The 12341-nt window shown below is 44.8% G+C and overlaps 1 protein-coding gene across 1 annotated transcript in view; it reads right to left on the minus strand.

The window, feature by feature from the left end:
- Positions 1-12341, minus strand: part of LOC121581835 (netrin receptor DCC-like) — a 205239-nt gene that overhangs the window by 151934 nt on the left and 40964 nt on the right. The window contains exon 3 of the mRNA XM_045213884.1: positions 5865-6019. Within this exon, the coding sequence (XP_045069819.1) occupies positions 5865-6019 (155 nt within the window). The remainder of the gene's footprint in view (positions 1-5864; positions 6020-12341) is intronic.

Below are 12341 nucleotides of genomic sequence, written 5' to 3' on the forward strand. Positions count from 1 at the left end.
AGATGTGTGTGTGTGTGTGTAGATGTGTGTGTGTGTGTGTAGATGTGTGTGTGTGTGTGTGTGTGTGTGTGTAGATGTGTGTGTGTGTAGATGTGTGTGTGTGTAGATGTGTGTGTGTGTAGATGTGTGTGTGTGTAGATGTATGTGTGCGTAGATGTGTGTGTGTGTAGATGTGTGTGTGTGTGTGTAGATGTGTGTGTGTGTGTAGATGTGTGTGTGTGTGTGTGTGTGTGTGTGTGTGTGTGTGTGTAGATGTGTGTGTGTGTGTGTAGATGTGTGTGTGTGTGTGTAGATGTGTGTGTGTGTGTGTGTGTAGATGTGTGTGTGTGTGTAGATGTGTGTGTGTAGATGTGTGTGTGTGTAGATGTGTGTGTGTGTGTGTGTGTGTAGATGTGTGTGTGTGTGTGTAGATGTGTGTGTGTAGATGTGTGTGTGTGTGTAGATGTGTGTGTGTGTGTGTGTGTGTGTGTGTAGATGTATGTGTGTGTAGATGTGTGTGTGTGTAGATGTGTGTGTGTGTAGATGTGTGTGTGTGTAGATGTGTGTGTGTGTGTAGATGTGTGTGTGTGTGTGTGTAGATGTGTGTGTGTGTAGATGTGTGTGTGTGTGTGTAGATGTGTGTGTGTAGATGTTGTGTGTGTGTGTGTGTAGATGTGTGTGTGTGTGTGTAGATGTGTGTGTGTAGATGTGTGTGTGTGTAGATGTGTGTGTGTGTAGATGTGTGTGTGTGTGTGTGTGTAGATGTGTGTGTGTGTGTGTAGATGTGTGTGTGTGTGTATATGTGTGTGTGTGTAGATGTGTGTGTGTGTAGATGTGTGTGTGTGTGTAGATGTGTGTGTGTGTGTAGATGTGTGTGTGTGTAGATGTGTGTGTGTGTGTGTAGATGTATGTGTGTGTAGATGTGTGTGTGTAGATGTGTGTGTGTGTGTGTGTGTGTAGATGTGTGTGTGTGTGTGTGTGTAGATGTGTGTGTGTGTGTAGATGTGTGTGTGTGTGTGTGTGTGTAGATGTGTGTGTGTGTAGATGTGTGTGTGTGTAGATGTGTGTGTGTGTTGATGTGTGTGTGTGTAGATGTGTGTGTGTGTAGATGTGTGTGTGTGTAGATGTGTGTGTGTGTAGATGTGTGTGTGTGTAGACGTGTGTGTGTGTAGATGTGTGTGTGTGTGTAGATGTGTGCGTGTGTGTAGATGTGTGTGTGCGTATCTGTGAGTCTACTGGTGCACTAGTGTGTGACTGTATTTGGATACAGGGCAGCAGATGAGGAATGTGTTGTTACTGTGTTCTCCCTTCCACCATGCAGGTCTAGACCGGGGATCATCAACTAGTTTCAGCCGCGGGACGATTTTTTTCTTGAGCAGATGGTCAGGGGGACGGAACATAATTACAAATAATTTGTAGACTGCAAATTGACCGCAAGAAGCCCAAACAGATATCATGTTTGACCCATGTTTGGTCACGTTATGCACGGCACTGTATATCCACCATGCACGTTTTTACAGCCCGGTACAGGGTTACGTTCAGACGACTCCCCTGAAGCTTTTGAGCATCGTAGAGCGAAACAACCTAACACTTGTTTGTGAGTCTCCCCTTTCCATATCGATGACATGTTAGTTTATAGCTCCAACGGTTCGGTCTGGACAGTTGGTTTTGTGAGAAGCCCTCTTCGAAATTAGAACGTCCGTGACAGGGAGTTCAGAGGACTGCCGTAAAGCTTGTGGGTGTCATAGAGCAAAACAACCGAAACTGCCGTGATGGAGTAGGCGCAAACTTGAGCTGCAGAGAAACTGTACAGATTACTTGGAAGCTGCTCTCCTGCATTAGAACACCGGTTCATTACTAGGAAGCTACTCTCCTGCATTAGAACACCGGTTCATTACTAGGAAGCTACTCTCCTGCATTAGAACACCCAGTTCATTACTAGGAATCTACTCTCCTGCATTAGAACACCAGTTCATTACTAGGAAGCTACTCTCCTGCATTATAACACCCAGTTCATTACTAGGAAGCTACTCTCCCGCATTAGAACACCCAGTTCATTACTAGGAAGCTACTCTCCTGCATTATAACACCCAGTTCATTACTAGGAAGCTACTCTCCCGCATTAGAACACCCAGTTCATTACTAGGAATCTACTCTCCTGCATTAGAACACCAGTTCATTACTAGGAAGCTACTCTCCTGCATTATAACACCCAGTTCATTACTAGGAAGCTACTCTCCTGCATTAGAACACCAGTTCATTACTAGGAAGCTACTCCCCTGCATTAGAACACCAGTTCATTACTAGGAAGCTACTCTCCTGCATTAGAACACCAGTTCATTACTAGGAAGCTACTCTCCCGCATTAGAACACCAGTTCATTACTAGGAAGCTACTCTCCCGCATTAGAACACCCAGTTCATTACTAGGAAGCTACTCTCCTGCATTATAACACCCAGTTCATTACTAGGAAGCTACTCTCCTGCATTAGAACACCAGTTCATTACTAGGAAGCTACTCTCCTGCATTAGAACACCGGTTCATTACTAGGAAGCTGCTCTCCTGCATTAGAACACCAGTTCATTACTTGGCGCTGCTCTCCTGCATTAGAACACCGGTTCATTACTAGGAAGCTACTCTCCTGCATTAGAACACCAGTTCATTACTAGGAAGCTACTCTCCTGCATTAGAACACCAGTTCATTACTAAGAAGCTACTCTCCTGCATAAGAACACCAGTTCATTACTAGGAAGCTACTCTCCTGCATTAGAACACCAGTTCATTACTAGGAAGCTACTCTCCCGCATTAGAACACCAATTCATTACTAGGAAGCTACTCTCCTGCATTATAACACCCAGTTCATTACTAGGAATCTACTCTCCTGCATTAGAACACCAGTTCATTACTAGGAAGCTACTCTCCTGCATTATAACACCCAGTTCATTACTAGGAAGCTACTCTCCCGCATTAGAACACCAGTTCATTACTAGGAAGCTACTCTCCCGCATTAGAACACCAGTTCATTACTAGGAAGCTACTCTCCTGCATTAGAACACCAGTTCATTACTAGGAAGCTACTCTCCTGCATTAGAACAGCAGTTCATTACTAGGAAGCTACTCTCCTGCATTAGAACACCAGTTCATTACTAGGAAGCTACTCTCCCGTATTAGAACACCAGGTCATTACTAGGAAGCTACTCTCCTGCATTAGAACACCAGTTCATTACTAGGAAGCTACTCTCCTGCATTAGAACACCAGTTCATTACTAGGAAGCTACTCTCCTGCATTAGAACACCCAGTTCATTACTAGGAATCTACTCTCCTGCATTAGAACACCAGTTCATTACTAGGAAGCTACTCTCCTGCATTATAACACCCAGTTCATTACTAGGAAGCTACTCTCCCGCATTAGAACACCCAGTTCATTACTAGGAAGCTACTCTCCTGCATTATAACACCCAGTTCATTACTAGGAAGCTACTCTCCCGCATTAGAACACCCAGTTCATTACTAGGAATCTACTCTCCTGCATTAGAACACCAGTTCATTACTAGGAAGCTACTCTCCTGCATTATAACACCCAGTTCATTACTAGGAAGCTACTCTCCTGCATTATAACACCCAGTTCATTACTAGGAAGCTACTCTCCTGCATTAGAACACCAGTTCATTACTAGGAAGCTACTCTCCTGCATTAGAACACCGGTTCATTACTAGGAAGCTACTCTCCTGCATTAGAACACCAGTTCATTACTAGGAAGCTACTCTCCTGCATTAGAACACCGGTTCATTACTAGGAAGCTGCTCTCCTGCATTAGAACACCAGTTCATTACTTGGCGCTGCTCTCCTGCATTAGAACACCGGTTCATTACTAGGAAGCTACTCTCCTGCATTAGAACACCAGTTCATTACTAGGAAGCTACTCTCCCGCATTAGAACACCAATTCATTACTAGGAAGCTACTCTCCTGCATTATAACACCCAGTTCATTACTAGGAATCTACTCTCCTGCATTAGAACACCAGTTCATTACTAGGAAGCTACTCTCCTGCATTATAACACCCAGTTCATTACTAGGAAGCTACTCTCCCGCATTAGAACACCAGTTCATTACTAGGAAGCTACTCTCCTGCATTAGAACAGCAGTTCATTACTAGGAAGCTACTCTCCTGCATTAGAACACCAGTTCATTACTAGGAAGCTACTCTCCTGCATTAGAACAGCAGTTCATTACTAGGAAGCTACTCTCCTGCATTATAACACCAGTTCATTACTAGGAAGCTACTCTCCCGTATTAGAACACCAGGTCATTACTAGGAAGCTACTCTCCTGCATTAGAACACCAGTTCATTACTAGGAAGCTACTCTCCTGCATTAGAACACCAGTTCATTACTAGGAAGCTACTCTCCTGCATTAGAACACCAGTTCATTACTAGGAAGCTACTCTCCCGCATTAGAACACTGGTTCATTTCTAGGAAGCTACTCTCCCGCATTAGAACACCGGTTCATTACTAGGAAGCTACTCTCCTGCATTAGAACACCAGTTCATTACTAGGAAGCTACTCTCCCGCATTAGAACACCAGTTCATTACTAGGAAGCTACTCTCCTGCATTAGAACACCAGTTCATTACTAAGAAGCTACTCTCCTGCATAAGAACACCAGTTCATTACTAGGAAGCTACTCTCCTGCATTAGAACACCAGTTCATTACTAGGAAGCTACTCTCCCGCATTAGAACACCAGTTCATTACTAGGAAGCTACTCTCCTGCATTAGAACACCAGTTCATTACTAGGAAGCTACTCTCCTGCATTAGAACACCAGTTCATTACTAGGAAGCTACTCTCCCGCATTAGAACACCAGTTCATTACTAGGAAGCTACTCTCCTGCATTAGAACACCAGTTCATTACTAAGAAGCTACTCTCCTGCATTAGAACACCAGTTCATTACTAGGAAGCTACTCTCCTGCATTAGAACACCAGTTCATTACTAGGAAGCTACTCTCCTGCATTAGAACACCAGTTCATTACTAGGAAGCTACTCTCCTGCATTAGAACACCAGTTCATTACTAAGAAGCTACTCTCCTGCATTAGAACACCAGTTCATTACTAGGAAGCTACTCTCCCGCATTAGAACACCAGTTCATTACTAGGAAGCTACTCTCCTGCATTAGAACACCAGTTCATTACTAAGAAGCTACTCTCCTGCATTAGAACACCAGTTCATTACTAGGAAGCTACTCCCCTGCATTAGAACACCAGTTCATTTCATGGTTTTGACTGAGCAGTGGGCAGTCCTTTACCTTTACCTCTGGTTGGGTTTTGTGACTAGGCAGGGCTGTCCTGTATTTATAACTATTTATAACTGTGGACTGGACAGTAGGAAGGTTTGTACTGTAGTTCCAAGCCTGTGTGTGGGACTAAGCGCTCAGGTTGTCCTTACACTCATGTTTAAACTCATGTTTACATACTGTTTTATTCATTTCATATGTACATACTGTATTCTAGTCAAGGGCATCCTATTTAACTATTGCTGTATCTATACTATTCTATCTACGTATTCTTCAGATATACTAAATATTATATCCACATACTGTCCATAATGTCTATACATCCCATCACATATATATATATATATATTTATACTGCTGACTCCGACATTGCTCGTCCTAATATTTATATATTTCTTAATTCCATTCTTTTACTTTCATACAATTTGATTTTTTTTCTCGATTTGTGTGTTGACTATAAACTGGGCAGTGCTCTGGCTACGTGAAGTTCTGTCAGTATTGCTTACACTTGGGCCCTGTGTGGGACTAGGCAGGCTTGTGCTGTATTTCCGCTCAGGGTGAATGCTGAGCGGGGCTAATCTATGCTTACACTCTGGTTGTGTGGTGAGTCTGACTGTCTCGGAGCTCTCTCCAGGGCCGTAGTCGTTGTAGGCCACCACTCGGAAGGAGTAGGTCTCCTCTGGCTTCAGGTTACTGACAGTCATCTGGAGGATCTCCGGTTCCGACACGTTCACAGACCTCTCCCTGAAACAAGAACAGACAGTCACAGACCATTCCCTGAAACAACAGACAGTCACAGACTACTCCCTATAATTACAGACACAGTCACAGACAGCTCCCTGAAACAACAGACACAGTCCCATACCATTCCCTGAAACAACAGTCACAGACTACTCCCTATAATTACAGACACCGTCACAGACTACTCCCTATAATTACAGACACAGTCACAGACTACTCCCTATAATTACAGACACAGTCACAGACAGCTCCCTGAAACAACAGACACAGTCACATACCATTCCCTGAAACAACAGTCACAGACTACTCCCTATAATTACAGACACAGTCACAGACTACTCCCTATAATTACAGACACAGTCACAGACTACTCCCTATAATTACAGACACAGTCACAGACAGCTCCCTGAAACAACAGACACAGTCACATACCATTCCCTGAAACAACAGTCACAGACTACTCCCTATAATTACAGACACCGTCACAGACTACTCCCTATAATTACAGACACAGTCACAGACTGCTCCCTGAAACAACAGATACAGAGACAGAGTAAGCACCGGAAACACACAGACACACACACACACACAGACACACACACACACACACACACACACAGACACACACAGACTCAGACACACATACACAGACTCAGACACACACAGACTCAGACACACACAGACACACACACAGACACACACACACAGACTCAGACACACACACACGCACACACACAGACTCAGAAACCCACTCCCAGTAAGGAGAGACAGGATCAGAATAAAGCACCAGAAATGGCAGCAGACCTCCTTTACAAAATACCATTCAATCCATGTAATCCCTACTGTAAAAAATTTAATAGCATGGGATTTCAGCACCTCTTCATCCCCATGGAAACCTCCCTAACTAGATGGGCATGGTCCTGAGATGGATTTTTTTTTAAAAACTATTTTAAGTGATGATCAGAGACTCGTGGACTTTATTAAATACTAAGCTCTGCCAACACTTCTCTCCCAGTTCCCGCCCCAGCCCCTGCATCCAGCCCCTGCATCCAGCCCCTGCATCCAGCCCCTGCACCCAGCCCCTGCATCCAGCCCCTGCATCCAGCCCCTGCATCCAGCCCCTGCATCCAGCCCCTGCACCCAGCCCCTGCACCCAGCCCCTGCATCCAGCCCCTGCATCCAGCCCCTGCATCCAGCCCCTGCATCCAGCCCCTGCATCCAGCGAATTCAAATCAAATTTTCTTCGTCACATGTGCCAAATACAACCTTAACGTGCGATGCTTACTTACAATCCCTTAACCAACAATGCACTTTTAAGACAATAGAGTTAAGAAAATATTTACTAAATAAACTAAAGAAATAAAAAGTAACACGATAAAATAACAATAATGAGGCTATATACAGGGGGTACCGGTACCAAGTCAATGTGAGGGGGTAAAGGCTAGTAGAGGTAATTTGTACATGTACAGTTGAAGTCGGAAGTTTACATACACTTAGATTGGAGTGATTAAAACTCGTTTTTCAACCACTCCACAAATTTCTTGTTAACAAACTTTAGTTTTGGCAAGTCGGTTAGGACATGTACTTTGTGCATGACACAAGTAATTTTTCCAACAATTGTTTACAGACAGATTATTTCACTTATAATTCACTGTATCACAATTCCAGTGGGTCAGAAGTTTACATACACTAAGTTGACTGTGCCTTTAAACAGCTTGGAAAAGTCCAGAAAATGATGTCATGGCTTTAGAAGCTTCTGATAGGCTAATTGACATCATTTGAGTCAATTGGAGGTGTACCTGTGGATGTATTACAAGGCCTACCCTCAAACTCAGTGCCTCTTTGCTTGAAATCATGGGAAAATCAAAAGAAATCAGCCAAGACCTCAGGAAACAAATTGTAGACCTCCACAAGTCTGGTTCATCCTTGGGAGCAATTTCCAAACGCCTGAAGGTACCTATCTGTACAAACAATAGTACGCAAGTATAAACACCATGGGACCACGCAGCCATCATACCGCTCAGTAAGGAGACACGTTCTGTCTCCTAGAGATGAACATACTTTGGTGCGAAAAGTGCAAATCAATCCCAGAACAACAGCAAAGGACCTTGTGAAGATACTGATAGAAACAGGTACAAAAATATCTATATCCACAGTAAACTGAGTCCTATATTGACATAACCTGAAAGGCCGCTCAGCAAGGAAGAAGCCACTGCTCCAAAACCGCCATAAAAAAGCCAGACTACGGTTTGCAACTGCACATGGGGACAAAGATCGTACTTTTTGGAGAAATGTCCTCTGGTCCGATGAAACAAAAATATAACTGTTTGGCCATAATGACCATCGTTATGTTTGGAGGAAAAAGGGGGTGGCTTGCAAGCCGAAGAACACCATCCCAACCGTGAAGCACGGGGGTGGCAGCATCATGCTGTGGGGGTGCTTTGCTGCAGGAGGGACTGGTCCACTTCACATAATAGATGGCATCATGAGGAAGGAAAATTATGTGGATATATTGAAGCAACATCTCAAGACATTAGTCAGGAAGTTAAAGCTTGGTCGCAAATGGGTCTTCCAAATGGACAATGACCCCAAGCAAACTTCCAAAGTTGTGTCAAAATGGCTTAAGGTCAACAAAGTCAAGGTATTGGAGTGGCCATCACAAAGCCCTGATCTCAATCCTATAGAACATTTCTGGGCAGAACTGAAAAAGCGTGTGCGAGCAAGGAGGCCTACAAACCTGACTCGGTTACACCAGCTCTGTCAGGAGGAATGGGCCAAAATTCACCCAACTTATTGTGGGAAGCTTGTGGAAGGCTACCCGAAACGTTTGACCCAAGTTAAAAAATTTAAAGGCAATGGTACCAAATACTAATTGAGTGTATATAAACTTCTGACCCACTGGGAATGTGATGAAAGAAAGAAAAAGCTGAAATAAATCATTCTCTCTACTATTATTCTGACATTTCACATTCTTAAAATGAAGAGGTGATCCTAACTGACCTAAGATAGGGAAGTTTTACTAAGATTAAATGTCAGAAATGGTGAAAAACTGAGTTTAAATGTATTTGGCTAAGGTCTATGTAAACTTCCGACTTCAACTGTAGATAGGGGTAAAGTGACTATGCATAGATAATAAACAGCAAGTAGCAGCAGTGTAAAAACAATTAATTGTTCAGCAGTCTTATGGCTTGGGGGTAGAAGCTGTTAAGTAGCCTTTTGGACATAGACTTGGCGCTGCGGTACCGCTTGCCGTGCGGTAGCAGAGAGAACAGTCTAAGAATTGGGTGATTGTAATCTTTGACAATTTCTTGGGCCTTCATCTGACACCGCCTAGTATATAGGTCCTGGATGGCAGGAAGCTTGGCCACAGTGATGTACTGGGCTGTACGCACTACTCTGTAGCGCCTTATGGTCGGATGCCGAGCAGTTGCCATACCAGCCGGTTATGCAACCGGTCAGGATGGTACCAGCTGTGGAACCTTTTGAGGATCTGGGGACGCATGCCAAATCTTTTCAGTCTCCTGAATGGGAAAAGGCGTTGTCGTGCCCTCTTCACAACTTTCTTGGTGTGTTTCGACCACGATAGTTTGTTGGAGATGTGGACACCAAGGAACTTGAAGCTCTCGACCTGCTCCACTACAGCCCCGTCGATGTGAATGTGGGCGTGCTCAGCCCTCCTTTTCCTGTAGTCCACGATCATCTCCTTTGTCTGGCTCACGTTGAGGGAGAGGTTGTTGTCCTGGCACCACACGGCCAGGTCTCTGACCTCCTCCCTATAGGCTGTCTCATCGTTGTTGGTGATCAGGCCTACCACCGTTGTGTCGTCAGCAAACTTAATGATGGTGTTGGAGTCGTGCTTGGCCACGCAGTCGTGGGTGAACAGGGAGTACAGGAGGGGACTAAGCAGACACCCCTGAGGGAACCCTGTGTTGAGGATCAGCGTGACAGATGTGTTGTTGCCTACCCTTACCACCTGGGGGTGGCCCATCAGGAAGTCCAGGATCCAGTTGCAGAGGGAGGTTTTTAGTCCCAGGGTCCTTAGCTTAGTGATGAGATTTGAGGGCACTATGGTGTTGAATGCTGAGCTGTAGTCAATGAACAGCATTCTCACATAGGTGTTCATTTTGTCCAGGTGGGAAAGGGCAGTGTGGAGTGCGATTGAGATTGTGTCATCTGTGGATCTGTTGGGGCGGTATGTGAATTGGAGTGGGTCCAGGGTTTCCGGGATGGTGTTGATGTGAGCCATGACCAGACTTTCAAAGCACTTCATGGCTACAGACGTGAGTGCTACGGGTCGGTAGTCATTTAGGCAGGTTACCTTTGCTTTCTTGGGCACTGGTCTGCTTGAAACATGTAGGTATTACAGACTCGGTCAGGGAGAGGTTGAAAATGTCAGTGAAGACACTTGCCAGTTGGTCCACGCATACTCTGAGTACACGTCCTGGTAATCCGTCTGGCCCCGCAGCCTTGTGAATATTGACCTGTTTAAAGGTCTTGCTCACATCGACTATGGAGAGCGTGATCACACAGTCGTCCGGAACAGCTGGTGCTCTCATGCATGCTTCAGTGTTGCTTGCCTCAAAGTGAACATAAAAGGCATTTAGCCCGTCTGGTAGCCTCACGTCACTGCGCAGCTAGCGGCTGGGTTTCCCTTTATAAAGCCCTTGAGGGAGGTCTGTCAAATGCTCAGTCTGTTCTGCTCTCACGTGGCTGGCCAGGGACCTTGGCAAAGTCTCAGCTCACTCAACAAATAGCTGCAGATGGTTCTATGCCTGTTAGCTCTGATGGGAATGCCTGTTAGCTCTGATGGGAATGCCTGTTAGCTCTGATGGGAATGCCTGTTAGCTCTGATGGGAATGCCTATTAGCTCTGATGGGAATGCCTGTTAGCTCTGATGGGAATGCCTGTTAGCTCTGATGGGAATGCCTGTTAGCTCTGATGGGAATGCCTGTTAGCTCTGATGGGAATGCCTGTTAGCTCTGATGGGAATGCCTGTTAGCTCTGATGGGAATGCCTGTTAGCTCTGATGGGAATGCCTGTTAGCTCTGATGGGAATGCCTGTTAGCTCTGATGGGAATGCCTGTTAGCTCTGATGGGAATGCCTGTTAGCTCTGATGGGAATGCCTGTTAGCTCTGATGGGAATGCCTGTTAGCTCTGATGGGAATGCCTGTTATCTCTGATGGGAATGCCTGTTAGCTCTGATGGGAATGCCTGTTAGCTCTGATGGGAATGCCTGTTAGCTCTGATGGGAGCCGAAATCCCCTCTGACTTTAAATCTCCTAGGGGGCTTATTATTATTATTTATTTTATTTCACCTTTATTTAACCAGGTAAGCCAGTTGAGAACAGGTTCTCATTTACAACTGCGACCTGGCCAAGATAAAGCAAAGCAGTGCGATGAAAACAACAACACAGAGTTACATATGGGGTAAAACAAAACAAAGTCAAAAATATATATACAGTGTGTGCATATGTAGCAAGTTATGGAGGTAAGGCAATAAATAGGCTATAGTGCAAAATAATTACAATTAGTATTAACACTGGAATGATAGATGTGCAAGAGATGATGTGCAAATAGAGATACTGGGGTACAAATGAGCAAAATAAATAACAATATAGGGATGAGGTAGTTGGGCGGGCTAATTTCAGATGGGCTGTGTACAGGTGCAGTGATCGGTAAGCTGCTCTGACAACTGATGCTTAAAGTTAGTGAGGGAGATAAGAGTCTCCAGCTTCAGAGATTTTTGCAATTTGTTCCAGTCATTGGCAGCAGAGAACTGAAGGAATGGCGGCCAAAGGAGGTGTTGGCTTTGGGGATGACCAGTGAGATATACCTGCTGGAGCGCATACTACGGGTGGGTGTTGCTATGGTGACCAATGAGCTAAGATAAGGCGGGGATTTGCCTAGCAGTGATTTATAGATGGCCTGGAGCCAGTGGGTTTGGCGACGAATATGTAGTGAGGACCAGCCAACAAGAGCGTACAGGTCACAGTGGTGGGTAGTGTATGGGGCTTTGGAGACAAAACGGATGGCACTGTGATAGACTACATCCAATTTGCTGAGTAGAGTGTTGGAGGCTATTTTGAAAAATGACATCGCCGAAGTCAAGGATCGGTAGGATAGTCAGTTTTACGAGGGCATGTTTGGCAGCATGAGTGAAGGAGGCTTTGTTGCGAAATAGGAAGCCGATTCTAGATTTAACTTTGGATTGGAGATTCTTAATGTGAGTCTGGAAGGAGAGTTTACAGTCTAACCAGACACCTAGGTATTTGTAGTTGTCCACATACTCTAGGTCAGACCCGTCGAGAGTAGTGATTCTAGTCG

This window comes from Coregonus clupeaformis, unplaced genomic scaffold (assembly GCF_020615455.1).
Source record: "Coregonus clupeaformis isolate EN_2021a unplaced genomic scaffold, ASM2061545v1 scaf0166, whole genome shotgun sequence".
Lineage (NCBI taxonomy): Eukaryota > Metazoa > Chordata > Actinopteri > Salmoniformes > Salmonidae > Coregonus > Coregonus clupeaformis.